The following is a 16,655-nucleotide window of genomic DNA, read 5'->3' as shown; positions in this document are numbered from 1 at the left end:
AAGTTCATTTCACCATGGTCATGATCACAAGCAGCAAGACAAGATTTTCACCAAGCAGTGGTGAGACACTAATGATTGATTATTCAATGTATTGTTAACGCCATAACTTACCTCATTCATATTTGCACTCCCATCTGGCCAAACTCACGAAACAGGATAGCTGCCAGGAAAACTGGACAAGAAAACCAAAGGATTTACTTGGAGGATTTAGCTCACTGCTTTCTCTGAACAATCTCAAAGCTGCAACTGAGCCACAGCCTGGGCATTATACATGGGCACCAACCCATATTCATTCCTCCTCCATGGACATTGGCATGTGTCACCCCATCATGAATAATAATAGTATGCTTGAAATACCTGCACCATATAAAAGAGTGGTGCAAAACATCTATTTAACTCCTGTGCCATTTCCTTGTTCCACATAACTGCATGTCCAAATACATTTCCTGAGGAGCTTATGTTCACTTTGATCTCTCTCTTTTTATGTATTGAACAAAAGCTCTTATTGTCAGTTTTGATATTCCTCACTAGTTTGCCCTGGTAGTTTATTTTCTCTGTCTTTGTTACCTTTTTAGTCCTCCTTTCTGAATTCATCGCAGTCTTTGAGGTGATCACTGACTTTCATCTCCTTTATGCTTTCTCTTTCAACTTTACACTCTCCTTAACTTCCTTGATTTGCCATGGTTGGTTTATCACTCTTCGAATCTTTCCACCTTACTGGGATGGATTGTTGCTGAGAATCATGAATTACCTCCTAAAATGTCTGCCATGGCTTGCTTACTGTCATTCCCGCTAATCTAACCACCCAGTTCATTTTACCTAACTCTATCCTCGTTTCATTGTAATTTCCTTTATTTAAGTAAAATTAAGTTGTTTCCTCCCCAAGTTTTCACACTTTCAGACTGAATATTAAATTCCATCATGGTGTTATATTCACGACTACGTAGGGGATTTTAAAATCTGAGGTCATTTTTAAAACCTGATTCATTAATCATTATGAGATCCAGGATAGCTTGCTGTTTGGCTGAATCCACGTGTTGATCTAGGAAACTATCCATAATGCATTCAATGAATTTGTTGTCATGTCTACCCTTTCCAATTTGCTTAACACAATCAACAAGTCTCCCAAAAATATTGCTCCATTTTTACATGCTCCTCTTGTTTGTTGATTCATAGCCTTTTCCTGAGAGTGCATATTTGCGGTCTGTACATTGCTGCTGCCAATGTGTTCTATCACTAGTTATATTTTACCTTTGCCCAAATGCACTCTATATCATGCAAGTCTAGATCACCTCACAATTGTTCCCATTTCTTATTAGTAATGTTGTTCTACCACCTTTTCCAGCTTTCCTGTGTTTCCCAAAGATCAAATAATCCTAAAACCAAAAGAGAAATGCTGGAAAATCTCAGCAGGTCTGGCAGCATCTGTAAGGAGAGAAAAGAGCTGACGTTTCGAGTCTAACTTACCCTTTGTCAAAGCTTTGACAAAGGGTCAGTTAGACTAGAAATGTCTGCTCTTTTCTCTCCTTACAGATGCTGCCAGACCTGTTGAGATTTTCCAGCATTTTCTCTTTTGGTTTCAGATTCCAGCATCCGCAGTAATTTGCTTTTATCAAATAATCCTAAATGTTAAATTCCTAGTTTTGATCTCCCTGTAACAGTGTTTCTGTAATGGTGCTGCAATCATATTCACTTACCTCAATTTGTGCCATCAGGTCACCTTTACATTAAAATAGAAAGCCTTGAAGTTTGTTCTGTTATCGATTTTTTTCTCCACGTTTATGGTTCCTTGGTACAATGGCATTCACGCACTCTGTCCCTTTATATTGTTTTTTGGTGACAATCAATCCTATCACTAGCCTGCAGTCCTACCTTGATTTTATACTTTTCCGGGCAACTGAACACCTAACAATTTACTTCAAAGCTTTGTCTCCAGCATTAGGTATATGATTCCAGGATTCTGGTCCCAGCATGATTCAAGTGAAGCCCATCCCATTGGAATAGATCCTTCCTTCCCCAGTACTAGTGCCAATGTCCCGCAAATGTCTCCCTCACCAATGTACATTTACCTCTTTAATCTTGTCGACCCTGTGCCAACCAGTTAATTGTTCAGATGGCAATCCAGAGATTACTATCCTTTTCATTCTGCTTTTTAATGTAGTCCATAGCTGCTCATATTGCTTTGCTGGAACCTCTTTCCACCTATATCATTGGTACCTACATGAACTACGACAGCTAATCCTTTCGCCTCCCACTCCAAGTTCCTCTGTTACCCAGATGGGATATCCTGAAGCCAGGCACCAGGCAGGGAACATAGTCTTTGGGACTCTTGATCCTGGTCACAGAGAACGTTGTCCATTCCCCTGACTGTACTATCCCTGATTACAACCACATTTTTCTTTCTCTCCCTCTTGAATGGCTATGGTCAGTTTTCTCATCCTCCCACTCATCCTTCTGCTGCTCTCCAGACAAGGTCACGAATCTCAAACTTGTTGGACAATCCCAATAGCTGAGGCTCCTTCAGCACTACCTTCTGGATCCCTCTACCTGCCTCAGAGTCACATTTTCCTGTGCCAACCACTGATCAAATTTGAGGTAGTTAATCTAATCAATTCTGAACTTGAGATCTTTAAGCAAAGGACACTTACTGCAGATGTGGTCACTGTGCATCACAGTGGGGTCCACCAGCTCCCACACAGGTACATCAGATTGTCTGGTTCTGTATCCCTTTTATTTACTTAATTTGTTCTTAATTTCCTTCTAGTCTTCTAGTTTGCCATGTATGAATATTTCTCCTGTTTACCTTCAACCTGAAAGTTAACTATAGTAGATAGTCAAAGTAGCAGCTATTACCAACCAGTGCAATTATGGTTTGTGTGATGTTTCTATTTGCATTATGCTAGGCCCAAGATCCTGGGCCTCAATTTATCCTGTTAATAAACACCTTACAAATTATTAACCAAAAATGCAAGCAAAAAGCATTGCTTCCCCTCTGCATCAAATTCCCACACTGTTGTAAAATCCCAGAGCTATATACTGACTTGGGCTGTGTCTCACTCTGGACGTGATCTCTCTTTCCTGGCTGTGCGAAGCTTACAGATTGTGCAATTTCAACAAACCCTCTCTTGGGTAGAACTGAGGTGAACAGAGATGACTGACACTAGTTAAACTTCAAAAGTAACCAACACCTAATGAGGACTTATTCAGGCTTCAGGTGATTGACTGATAACTGTCCCTCAGTCACGTGAGTTAGCTATCTTGTTAATATTTTAACTAGACTACTGAATTTTAAGCTTTTAAAATGGAGAAGGAAAGATTCACCGGTTCTATTCCCACACTGCTCCTAAATCCCTTAAATATATATTCATTCAGACTATGTCTCATTCCAGATGTGATCCCTCCTTCCTGACCATGTGATGCCTGCCTCCAGTTCTCCAAATCATCAGCATAGTTATAATAAAGACTGTTAGGTCCGCCAGTCTTCATCCCTCAACTCCACACTTGCCCTCCATGTCATCTTCATGAATCCTCATATTTCCCCATGCCCCTTCATTGCCACCTTCTCAGTATTCAGGAGAGCAGGCCACTGGAACCATCTAGTGATGAAAAAGAAAATAAACTTCTAACAATCTAAGTGAGCTCTTAATTCGAACACTTGAAATTTGAAAGAAGAATCTCATTTACTGAGTCCATACAGAAAAATTAAATCTCAAGTAATCATTATTTTGCAAAAGCAGCTAAACGTTTATTCACTGTCTACATCAAAGACATCATTTAATAACTTTCTAAAATTGCCCAACAAAATATGAACTCAGTTTCCTGTTGAGATAAGTGGTTTGAAGCTTTTGAAACTCAGCCAAACATATGTCATAGGCATAGTTGTAATAAGAACTCTTAGGAAATATAAACAATGAAGCCTATTAATACTGTAGGAAGAAATAGCTAATGTTATTTCTGAGCTACACTCAATGATATGTCAATCAGTGTACTCCAGCGGTGGGTGCCTACTTTTACACTTTAATTGAAAGTTGCAATTTGTTTTTTTTTTAACATTTTTAATGGATTTAAATCATTTCAGATCATATCATTCCAACAAGTGTTAGGTCTACCCTGGACAAGCAATTGTCCCTCCTCCATAAACTCTCAGCCTTCATGCTATGCATTAGTCCCTTGGAACAGCCTAAAGAGAATCTGTCTGAAGGGCCTGTTCCTGTGCTGCACTTATTCTAACCCAACACCAATTCCAAGTGGCCTAGAATATATGGATTTCCCACCTGTGCAATTCATGCCTACCCTCCTTCCTCCTTATGGCATAAATGGGGATCATCCATGGTAAATATATGGTTTAAGCATTTTTTTAGAAGAGTTGTATAAGAGTGGCAAAAATCTTCAATGAGTTTCTAAGGCTTAGTGTTGAAATCATAACAATTTCTAACTTGTGGAATGAGCTGAATTCAGAATCCTAAGTGGCTAAATTTGTACACCATGACAAATAAAGGAGTGCAGTGCAACTGAGAGAAGCAGCTTAAAAAGCACAGAATGAATTGAATGAAAATAGGAGGAGCAAAGGCTGATGCAATTTAATACAGGCAGTTGCAAAGTACATGTGGCATTGTGTCTTTTATTCTTAACTATGTTAAAGATTTTGGAAGTGCCAAAGATTAAGGTGAAAACAACTTTTGTCTTTAATGCTGAACATGTCCAACTATTAATGCAGACTAGCAATCAATAAAACCAATAGAAGGTTGAGCTAAAGTAAAACAAAGAACTGCAGCTGCTGCAGATCTGAAATAAAAGCAGAAGTTGCTGAAGAAACTCAGCAGGTCTGGCAGCATCTGTAGATAGAAAGCAGTTTTATCATTTCGAGTATAGCGACTTGCTTTCAGAACTGTTGAAATATCTAAGGCTAGGTAAGGGCACCATGAGCCACACCACATCTGGACAGCTTCTCATTGTGAAGGCATAAGAAGCTCAGGCAAGTATTCACAACGATCAAGAAGATGCTGATGCTTGATGTAAAGGGAAAGCCGATAGACATGTGGACAATTCAGCCTGGAAATTGTATATGAAGGAAGCAGGAGAAGGGGATTAGACTGAATGATTCATGTAGAGTGGAAGTTTGATACCTTTTTTTTGCTGCTGCAACATTCTATACTTCAGTTGATAGAAGTGTCACATTGGGAGGTGCTCCATAGTGTGTGTGATATGTTCTACTTTCACACTCAATGTAGAGATCTGTATTACAGAATCAACCATTTTAAAACACTACCTGCTGATTTATTTTTTGCTGATATTTCAACATGATGGATTGACCGATAGCCCTTTTTATTTAGGAAGAGCATGTCTGTAAGAAGCCACTGAATGAAGAAGTCCATGCTAGCTCTTGTGTTCAGTAGTAGTGTTAATGGAAAATGCAGTGATATTTTCATCCACTTTGCAGTTGTGAGCACCTTTCATTCAGGACATTTCTGCTTAGTCCAAGAAATGCCTTATGCAGTTCAAAGCAAGTATTATCACAGGAGCCCTGTAGCATGCTTCAGGGTTCATTGCCAGTATCTTCCAACTGCTGTGCACCTCCTGTTGCCTGACTGATTTAAGTACGTCAAGTTCCTGATTGAATTTTTGATGGTATATATTGTGATTTCATTTTGCCTACACACTGCCCATGTTTAATGCTGGTATTTGTCATTAAAAGTGGCATGTGAACATTGTTTCCACTATTGCAGCCCTCATTATGAGGTTAATTGGCTGTTAGTCACTCTGTAAACATTAGCAACACTCATTAGCGCTCAGTGGAAACTCTGTGCAAGTGATAAATACACCACTTATGTACATACAAAATCTCAGAGTTAAATCAGCCCAAACTTACTGCATGTAGGAGAATTCAGGCTAAACCATCTAGATGAATATAGTCACTTTGTTTTCACTGTTATTTAGTTTATAATATTTCTTTTACAAATAATTTATGATAATAAATTACAGATAATTTATAACAGTTGCTCAGTTCATGAATGCATTCCCAACTGCAGTAGTGAACCACAGTGGTCAATTTGATTCAGATGTAACAATAATAAGGATACTGCAATGTGACCCAGTACAACTTGGTAAAGGGAGGTGGGTAAGTCAACTCTGGCTCCTACTTAAAATTACTCTCCAGCAAGTCCTCTCAAAAATAAGTATATGTGAGTGTCAGATAGCGGAAAACTGCATTTCCTCTCAAATGATTTCTTCAGTTGAATAACCTGTAAATACTCATTGTCAGAGCTTGCTTATGCAGAACGGTAACTTTATCTAAACACCAGAGGTCAGCACAGACCCACAGAATGTATAAACTAGGAGCAGTTTTAGGCCACTCAGACCCTGAGCCTGCTCTGCCATTCAATAAGTTCACGATTGATCTGATTACTCCACATTCCTGCATATCTCCGTGAGCCTTTCACCCCCCATCACTTATCAAAAAATCATCTACCTCTATCTTAAAAATATTCCAAGACTCTGCTTCCACCTCCTTTTTGAGGAAGAAAGTTCCAAATACTTGTCACCTTTAGTGAGAAATACAACCTCCCCATTTCTGTCTTAGTTGGACGATCCCTTATTTTTAAACAGTAACTCCTAGTTCTAGATTCTTCCACAAGCAGAAGCATTCCCTCCACATCCACCTTGTCACGATCCATTAGTATCTTATATGTTTCAATCAAGTTGTCTTTTACACTGCTAAGGTCTAATAGACACAGGCCTAACCTATCCAGCCTTTCCCCATCAGGCACCCTGCCTATTTGAATGACTTCTCTGAACTGCTTCCAATACACTTACGTCCTTCCTTCAACAAGGAGACCAATACTGTAGACAGTACTCTAGATGTCTTCTCATCAATGCCCTATATAACTATATAACTGGGGCGGCACAGTGGCTCAGTAGTTAGCACTGTTAGCTCACAGCACCAGGGACCCGGGTTCAATTTCTAGCCTCAGGTGACTATGGAGTTTGCACATTTTCCCCGTGTCTGTGTGGGTTTCCTCCGGGTGCTCCGGTTTCCTCCCACAGTCCAAGGATGTGCAGGTTAGGTGAATTGGCCATGCTAAATTGCCCATAGTATTCAGAGATGCGTATGTTAGGTTGGGGGGTAAATATTGGGTAGAGGGAATAGGTCTGGGTAGGATACTCTTTGGAGGGTTGGTGTGGACTTATTGGGCCGAAGGGTCTGTGTCTACACTGTATGGATTCTATTCTAATAACTTTAATGATTAATTCAAATTAAATAATTCTATTAGCTTCCCTTAGTTTCTATACCTGCATACAAGCCATTTGTAGTTCATGTAATCGGACATCCAGATCCCTCTCTGCATCTCAGCGCTTTGTAGTCTCTCACCATGTAGGTAATGTGTTTTTTTTTATTCTTCTGGGCAAAATGAACAATTTCACATTTTACCACATTCTTCATTTACCAAATCTTTGCATACTCACTTAATCTAACTCTATCTCTGTGTAGCCTCCTTATGATCTTTTAACAACCTGCCGACCCTACTGTCTGTATCATCAACTTTAGCAACCATATCTTCAGCCCCTTCAACCAAGTCTTTTAGATGAATTTTAAAATGTTGAGATCCCAGCACTGATCCCTGTGACACACCACTCATTACATCGTGCATATCAGAAAAAGACCACATTTATGCCTACTCTCTGCTTCCTGTTAGCATGACAATCATCTATTTGTGTCAATTTATTACCTCATCCAACATGTTTTTATTTTCCACAACTCTTAAATATACTCAACATGGTTGAGTATATTTAAGTGTTAAAATTCATTCAATAGATTTGCACATAGATTTTTCTTTGCCTGTTCTTTAGTTAAGACTGACGTAGAGTTTACATTCTTGTCTCATTCTGTTTCTGATATTGCCTCATGGATCAAACCTGGCAACAGCTTTAACCAAATCAACTTCAAAGTCAAAGAGTTCATGATTCCACAAATGAGAGGTCTACCGTCTCATAAGATATATGTCCGCTGGCCTTAGCTGTAATGTTCTAGTTTCTGGGACAAATTTCCTAGTCTGCGCTCATACCCTATGTTTATATTTCATTGCCATTCTGAAGGAATTGGGCATTGCTGAAATTGTCAAGTATTTTATGAGAATCTAAACTAGAGTTTGAGCTCCCTGTTCTGCCGGCGTACTCCCCTTCAGGATGAATTTCAGACACACTGACACATTTTTCCATTCTCTTTGATTCCACACAAATTCCAACCCATTTCCCTGGTTTTGTGATCATTCAGTATTCAGTTTTGGTCTCCTAGCAGGATGCAGTAACCTACCAGATTTTATGTTGTTCATATTTCCTGAGGTCCCAATGATCTGGATCTTGGAAAGATAGCAATGTTCAGGTCAGTGATGAGTAATTGTGGTGTCCACAGGGATACCTAAGACTTGGCCTTGGCCTGGAATAACAAGAATTTGACAAACACATGAAATACCTTAGATTTTCAAAGTTGACTGTTCTCAGTTTGTCTCTACGCTTTCTCTCCTGAGCACCTTTTGAGCATCACATCTGGAATAACTGACCCATCTATGACCCTGATTGCATTCATAGACAGGAGCAAGGCCCCGGTACACTGGGATTGTGACTGCAGTGCATTGACTACAGCAATCAGATCAGGACATCATAACCATGTTATTCATATTCCTTTTTGATTTTTTACCAATATCCAGATGTAAAAATGATGTATAATCAGTTCTTATTTACTTACTTTGATGACCACTGCTATGTCCTCAAGTTACATGACTAATTTGCTTCTTTCACATACACATGAAATAATATCAGTTACGAAATATCAGCTATTACTTATCCTCAATTTCTATCTTGAACAGTGAATAGATTGTGCTGGACAAATACAGCAAAATAGTTCCAAATAAGCAAATTGCTATAAAAATAAAGAAACCTAACAAAATAAATATGCAAGTCTTTTTGCTAAGTTCTTGTAACACAGAAATTGCAACTTGAATTTCACCTTTGAAAATGTAGCATATATTTATCCAGTGGCTTTCACCTCAGTATGATTATCTTTCTCTTTACTTTAGGGACACAACATTTTTGCCAACCTTTCATCCAAAGACTACAGCAATTTGATGCAGCTGCTAAAACAAGCTATCCTATCTACTGACCTCACGCTTTATTTTGAGTAAGTTTTTCCATTACAGATTAAATGCAACACAAATATTCCATATAGGTTAATTATAATGCATGTTATTAACGTGCTACTATTTAGTGATTGTACCATTTTGCCGGTTTGATAGCCAGCTGTAAAGTTAGTAGCACTCTTGCCTGTCAGTCAGATGGTTCAGATCTTATTTCATCACATAATCTGGGCAAGCACTTCAACAAAATACAGATTGCAGTATTTGAAATGCTATCTTTTGGATAGGATCTTAAACTGAGACTCGACTCAGGGGGCTATGAATTATCTCCTGCTATTATCTTTTAATATCACTCGAGCATTCAATCTATTATTCCCCTCTCTGCACCATCATATTTCTCCCATGTAATAAGTGATTGATTTTCAAAAATAATCCATTGGTTTTAGAGTAATTTGCAAAGTGATAAGGTGTGGTATCAGCACAAGTTATTTCTTCATTCTTTGTGTGTGTTTTGTGACTTGTAAATCTGGACATGTACAAAGTGGACCTATAGAAAGGTGAGAACCACTGGAACCACTCAACGCTCTATCAGTACCTATAACAATGCACAAACTCCCACAGAGAATTGGTGTCAAGGTGATTTGCATTGAAATTTGTTTCTCAAGCTAAATTTTAACAGTTATTTGAAAGCTTAGAATTCATTGAATTAAAGGTACTGAGGAGATTAGCAAGTTATTTGACCAAGTTTATTGCTGTACTATGTATGAACTTTATCAGATGCACTGATTATAATAGGCTGGTTAAATTTGGTCTGTATTACTGGTCATTTGTATTTTTAGTATGTTAAAGTAAGCATTTTAAAACCCGTTTCATTTAATCAAATAATTAGCAGATTGCTCATATATCAATATTTATTGCTGACTGAAGCTAATTAGATGCCAGCAGTTATATGGCATAGTCAGTTGTTGGTTTGTTGGAATGTGCTAATTTCCCTGAGTGTAGTATATCAACCGTGTATAGAATTGTAATGTTACATTGCTATCCAATACAGATACAGTAAAACATTTCCTTTATCTCATTTAAATGCAGGCAGCGCACAAAATTCTTTGAGTATGTAATGTCTGGGGAACTAAACTGGTGTCTTGAGAAGCACAGAGAAATGTTGAGGTAACTTAGGATTCTGAAATTGTTTTGTCTTTTGTTCATACAGTATGTGATTGCAATACTTTAATAAAATCTAAGTAATATGTCACTGTTGAACACAATTTTGTTTGATTTCTTCCTTGAAAGGCACCATATAAATGCAAGTTGTGTGTGTTGGTTCCACATCAAATGGTGCATTTGCCAGCAGGGGGATCAATGGAGAGACAGAATCCTATTATCCAGTTTCAGTAGGAACTTAATCAATTATAATTGTGAATAAAATGAACACTAAACCCAATCTGAAAACTTATGATGTCATTTACAATGCCTGAACATTAGGGTATTTCGAATTTGAAGAGATGCATCCATTTTTAGTAATTATTACAGCACATTTGCTCAATCAAGTCATGATACAAATGCTGTTCCATGAATATTTTGAATTTGGTCTATGTGTGTCATGGACATCTCCATCTTGATGGCCCTTATGGTCAACTTATTGAATGCCTGTCTAGTTGAATAAGTGACGCTGGTGGATGACTGTTAGGTTAACTAGTGAGCGGCAGGGAACACTATTTCCTGCAGTTGTTACCAACATTGCTGACTCTATCAGTTCCAAGGATTTATGTTGCTTTAGTGGGTTCTTTATGAGAATAGAAAACAAGTATCCATCAATAGTTCTCAAATAATTCAGTGAAAGAGTTCTTTTGACATCGATAAGCTATTTGAGTTTCATGCTGAGGGTACGTGATAACATTGGAACCACTCAATTACTTTAATGGTGATTGTTTCCCACCTATTATCATGTTTGTCATCTATGGAAAACTACAGGCGTTTTCAAAAAAAAAAGAAATTCTGGATGATAGTCAAGGTTGCTAAGAAACAAAATTAAGAATTATTTGCATGCTGTAATGTTCATTACATTATTTGGGAAATTCACTTGTGCAACCTGGTGCACAGTTTTTACTCGTGCTTTGCTCCCTGGATTCATCAACCAGCCATGCAGTGTATCCAAGAGGCAGCTAACTATAGCAACAGTAAAGTAACAGGATTCAGAAATAGTAGTTCAGTTGAACAGAAAATGTAATAAGAAATTCCAGAGGGGAGGGGAAAAAGGTACATTGTTCCAATAGAAAGGAGCAAATAAATTATAATAAAGCATTTAAAATGTTTTTGTAATGATCAAGCTCAAATTGTTCCAGCATTTCTTACAGGCACATTCAATTTCATTTGTCATGAGTAGCCATGAGATGACTACTGCATTTTATTTTGACAACATCAGATCTATGCTGATGACAGCGTGTGATTTAGGCGCAGTTACAAAACCTTGGCAGATCTCGCGGCAGGTGAGTACCAGAAGCCTTTCCCCATTATGATGTGGCATAAAAAGTGTAAGAAAGATGTTGTATTAATAGATTTAAAGTCATACATTGATTTTCAGTTTTCCTTTGATATTCTCAAGTTCCCTTGTTGCTTAAAAGTGGCTTCAGAATATAAAAATAGAAATTGCTGGAGAAATACAGCAAGTCTAGCAGCACTTGTAGAGAGAAAGCAGAGTTAACTTTTAAGATCTGGTTCTGAACAATGGTCACTGGACTCAAAACATTAACTCTGCTTTCTCTCCACAGGTGCTGTCAGACCAGCTGAGTTTCTCCAGCAATTTCTGTTTTCTTTTCAATTCCTAGCATCTGAATTCTTGGGTTTTTTTGACCTTCAGAATATCAATATCGAATTGGACAACATTGGACACTATGTGCCAAGAAAGTGACATGCATAAATTATGGAAGGAAAATGTTATATTTGAGTAGGAGTTCAACAATAATTGAGTTTAGCCCCAATTGTATACTGTTTGCAATATTGACAATTTATCATGGGCTGTTGTGCTGTAAGTACATTTTGCTCCTGCTGCAAAAGCTAATATTCTGGATAAGTTCTTATACTTGTGCAGTTACAAATGTTTTTTTTAATAAATGGTCTCTCAAATGTGGTGTGATCACTGTTATAGTGCAAATCTGCATTTTTTTTTTGTGCAACTAATGTTAGTTAACACTGCTTCACTGCTTTAATAAAGCAATATCGAAATTCCTCTCTTCCTCCCATGATTTGACCATGCACATAATGATGCCGACATTTGCAAAATGAAGGGATAAAATGTCCAGAAAGAGGCTGTTGTCCTCAATAAAGCAAATCTCCAGGAATCCATGAGTTTGCTCTGCTTTTGGAACGTGTACATTTATCATGTTATTTAAAGTGTCTCAGGAACAAGATGAATGACCCAGATAAAGCTAAACTTTAAAACTTATATTTCAAGACTATTAATTCCAAACTAAGTATAAAAGCAACAAATGCAAATTAAATTTGAATATTAAATTGGGCTCTGATGAAAGTGCAATGTTTCACGCAGTGACAAAAAGTTTGCTCTTACTGCTGCAATAGTATACACATTAACCACTTTGGAACATCTTTTCTGAGATTGCCAAAGATTGTATATACAGCCTGAGCTCTTCCAGGAACCAACCCTGTTATGTTCTATGATATTTCAGGATTTTCATAGTGCCTTCGGCGTAAGCAATAAGCACCCACTCAACATCATGATGTGGACTTCAAGTACAAAAAATGTCCTAAGTTAATTACTGCACCCTGTAAATTAGATAAAGAAAAGTAATTGCTCTTTGAGATATTGCACCTAATCTCATTCAGGGTGACAGAAAAATGATTTATTCTTTTTGTGAATTATGAAGCAATCGGTTTAACTATACCAGAACCTATTTACATATGCAACATTGCACAGTCCTATTTACACGACTAGTGATTTCTGTGCGATAAGGTATTGATTTTCAAATGTTGCTCTTTATTAAAGGGAAATTATTATTGTCACAAGAAGGCATAAAGAACCTCACCACAATTTCATCACGAGTAACATGATGGCATTTTTGGAAGAGTTCAGCATAAATCACAGCCCTTTGCTGTACGTTTGACAAACATGCATAACCATTGTGAGAAAACTGAGAGATTGGTTATATTTGCTTGTGTCTGCCAAAGTGACTATTAGGAACATGTGTTGTGTGCACTGTTTTTTTTTAAAAATAGTCCTACTTCATCACTAAAGCTTTGGGTCTATGACAACTGCCCGTCCTGAAGATCTGTAGCTCTTAAACAATTGAAGTTCCAGTTTCAATTCTGTCTCTGTGCCAGATATAGAAAAATTATACATGTAGTAGAATCCACAAACGACTGGACAAAACATAGGTCACTACTAATCTTATATTTCCTGGCCAGAAAAGGCAGGTAACATCGCATGGAGTGAGATAGTGTGTATGAACTTGGTTTGTCATTTTTAAACCATTATGTGGGTCTAGTCAATCTGAAATCAGTCCAAATAAATTTCTAGAGCGTTTGCATTTATGTATTGTAGGTAGCTGAATTGGTAACCAGTGAATTCTTTGAACAAGGGGACAGAGAGAGGGTCGAACTGAAGCTAACACCAGCTGTAAGTATTACATTTTAAATTCAGGGTTTTTTTAAAGGTAAACCTTGACTTTGGTTTTCTGTTGTCTCCAATCACTCATTCTATCAATGTCACACATTAATGTATCTGCAGACTTGCAACATTGATTTATGTTTCTCAAAATAATTAAAAATTGGTTGTATAATAATGACCCCAAATCTGTTTTTTTTTAAGGTTTTCAATAAATGCTTCACTTATTCTCCATGGGGGATTTTGGGCTGAGTTTGACCAAAAATTGGTTGTGCCAATTTCAGGGAGTTTCACGGAGGGTTTTTCTCTGTGAGCTCTCGTGAGTTACCTCACACAGTTTTCCACTGCTCATCTCATTATGTATGCTCTATACTGCTATGATGCCAAACTTGCACTATCCTGCACTTGCCAGAGGTTTAAGTACTTATCACTGCCAGAACCTTGGGTGGTGCCATGTTTAAACCTGCTCAACCCCAGGCAAGAGAGGTGTACATCATTAAAGTCAAGAAGCAGGCAGAAGAACAGAAGATGTGTTTGTCAGTGGCATTCAGGAAACTAACTTGAAGGCTGACCAGCAACACTATCTGCACCATGCTACCTGAGATATGCGATCACCTGGTTGCCTCTGTGGATAGGTTGGAGGCTGCTATGAACACACTCTGTCTGGTGGATATATACACAGATCTACAGTCTATCATTCTACTTACTGCTACTCAGCAGAGGCAAAAGCACAGGCAAGTCCCCTAGAAGTCTCAGGACTCTCCAGGGGAACCTGGCCTCTCCAATCCTGCCTGAAATCCAGTGAATTTGATTATAAATAAGTTACTGCATTTATGAATAAATGTTAATTTTTCATCATGTGAGTGACAGTCATTTTAGCTGCAGCTACAGGAATGAAGATTGAGATGCTAGCCATTCTTCAGGCCATGCAATATTCTAACCCTGCCTGAATAACCGCTATCCTTTCCATAGTGACCATACTAACATGAAATTTCATGATGGCTGAATGAGAAAGCATCAGATGTTGTGAAGGCTTCCATCAACTTGTAACCTTACCTTTTGTTAAACAACAGGATGAACGTGAAAACTTCAACTGATGCACTGCATTTACAACTTGGATTACACAGGGGATGCTCTCTGCAAATCCCAGAAGTTTACAGTCAGTGAAAGAAGTTGTATGAAGTTCACAGTGAAATGCTGTGATGCTTAAGCTGATGCTGCTGCACAGTAGGATTCTGAAGGAGCAGTTCGTCTCGAGAACATTTCTCATGGTCTTAATCAATACAATCCCAAATCCTCGTTGACCATCCCGTAGCATTGTGATTCCTTCAATTGTCTGGAGCACCGAACCCAAGCGTGACTCAATTGAATAGTACTGCAATGAAACCCCAGGCGTGACCTGCATGAGAAGCTGATGTGGAGGACACTTCTTATGGCCTTTGTCAGCCCCAGTGGAAGGACGGTGTGGAATTGCTGATACTCTAGACATTATGACATATTGCAACTGCTCCTGTAAACAGGGTATTGCCATACTGCCATTGCCTGTCTCTCAAATGCATGGCATTCCATTAAAGATGAGTGTCTGTGCCAATCCTGAATCATGAGTACACCAGTAGCTGGCAACTTCATGTTAGGAGGCTGCTCCAAATGCACTAGAGGTTAATGATGATCCTGAACACATTCTGCAGGCTCTGGAACCTCAGAAGGCAATTGTGATTGTTGAAACTAAGGTGAATATTTACAGCTCATCCGACATTACTTGTGCTTCACAGCGATAGTAGGATTCATTTGTAATGGTGAATGAAATTGTCAAGATTGCTTGTGGTCAGTATTTTTAGTCAACAGGGTAAGTTGGTGGATGAGGTCCAAATACAGAGCTATATGAAAACAGATTTCTTGAACATGAATTGTATGAGTGTCTATTTAATGCAATTGTCTCTTGAAGGGCTTCGCATCACACAAAAGTAGACTGCGTCATCAGAGAGAGAATAAAAATGTACTCTTCCCATTCTAAGTGCGGTAGAAGCCATTTTCTATTTTGATGTAGTATTTGCATGAGGATGGAAGGGAACAAAGGAAGTATTATACAGAGGGTATTGCAGGCTCAACCTCTCAGTCTTGGTGACCTCTTAAAACTTCATGTTCCTTTCAGCATTACCATCCCTGTCAACCTCTTTGACTTTGATCTTCCTGATGTTCCCACCCAACTCTTCTATTGAACTATTAATCTCCTCATTTTATCCCCCAGGCCCCAGGAATACAACTCAGTATGCCGAACGTTGTTATGCACTGTCTCCTCACACAACCCCCTCCCTCATTGAAGGCAAGACGGTGGTTGAAAACCATCGATAACCAAATACACCCTCAGCAATGCCCCTTATAATGTAATGCTCTTATCATCTTCACCCTTTTATATGTTGAGCTGCCCTTAGAATGTGTTTTGAAATGTTGTGGTCAGCTGACCAAGATAGAAGCTCAAAGGATCAACTGGTAAGTTGGAACCATCAAGTACACATTCTGACTTTCTTGGCAGGAATTGTTGCTATCAAGGGCAGAGCCTTTCTAGGTTCTCCATAATGTGGACCATAACAAGGTAAGTGATAGAATTGGACAGAATGTTCAATGAGGCCCTTCTTGACATCAAGTTCAACTCACTGCATCTTGCAAAATATTCTCAAACAACATGGCAAGATTCTGCACTCCAGTGATGGACCTTGGCTGCGCACAGGTAACTTGCATTGTAAAGCAGCAGCAAGGACACCGTGCGCTCAGGGACATCTGCCCAGCTCATCAACTTGAGCCAGCTGCATCTCTGGGCTCTTTACTCTCTTCACTCACCATCATTGCACTCATTCACTTTGAACCCACCTGGATGCTTGCAGCTTCCTTACCTTGCATTGGCCTGC

The 16,655-nt window shown here is 38.6% G+C and overlaps 1 protein-coding gene across 3 annotated transcripts in view; it reads left to right on the top strand.

The window, feature by feature from the left end:
- Positions 1-16,655, top strand: part of LOC122549709 (dual 3',5'-cyclic-AMP and -GMP phosphodiesterase 11A-like) — a 298,915-nt gene that overhangs the window by 258,646 nt on the left and 23,614 nt on the right. For 2 of the 3 annotated variants that reach the window (XM_043689586.1, XM_043689585.1), the window contains 4 exons: positions 9,075-9,175; positions 10,221-10,298; positions 11,554-11,617; positions 13,687-13,761. In XM_043689586.1, coding sequence (XP_043545521.1) covers positions 9,075-9,175; positions 10,221-10,298; positions 11,554-11,617; positions 13,687-13,761 — 318 coding nt within the window. Of the gene's footprint in view, positions 1-9,074; positions 9,176-10,220; positions 10,299-11,473; positions 11,618-13,686; positions 13,763-16,655 lie in introns of those variants that run through there. The other variant, XR_006311644.1, reaches the window with a different exon arrangement.

Source organism: Chiloscyllium plagiosum, chromosome 5, assembly GCF_004010195.1.
Source record: "Chiloscyllium plagiosum isolate BGI_BamShark_2017 chromosome 5, ASM401019v2, whole genome shotgun sequence".
NCBI lineage: Eukaryota > Metazoa > Chordata > Chondrichthyes > Orectolobiformes > Hemiscylliidae > Chiloscyllium > Chiloscyllium plagiosum.
The sequence above is the reverse complement of the archived record's forward strand: the minus strand, read 5'-3'. Positions and strand labels throughout refer to the sequence as shown.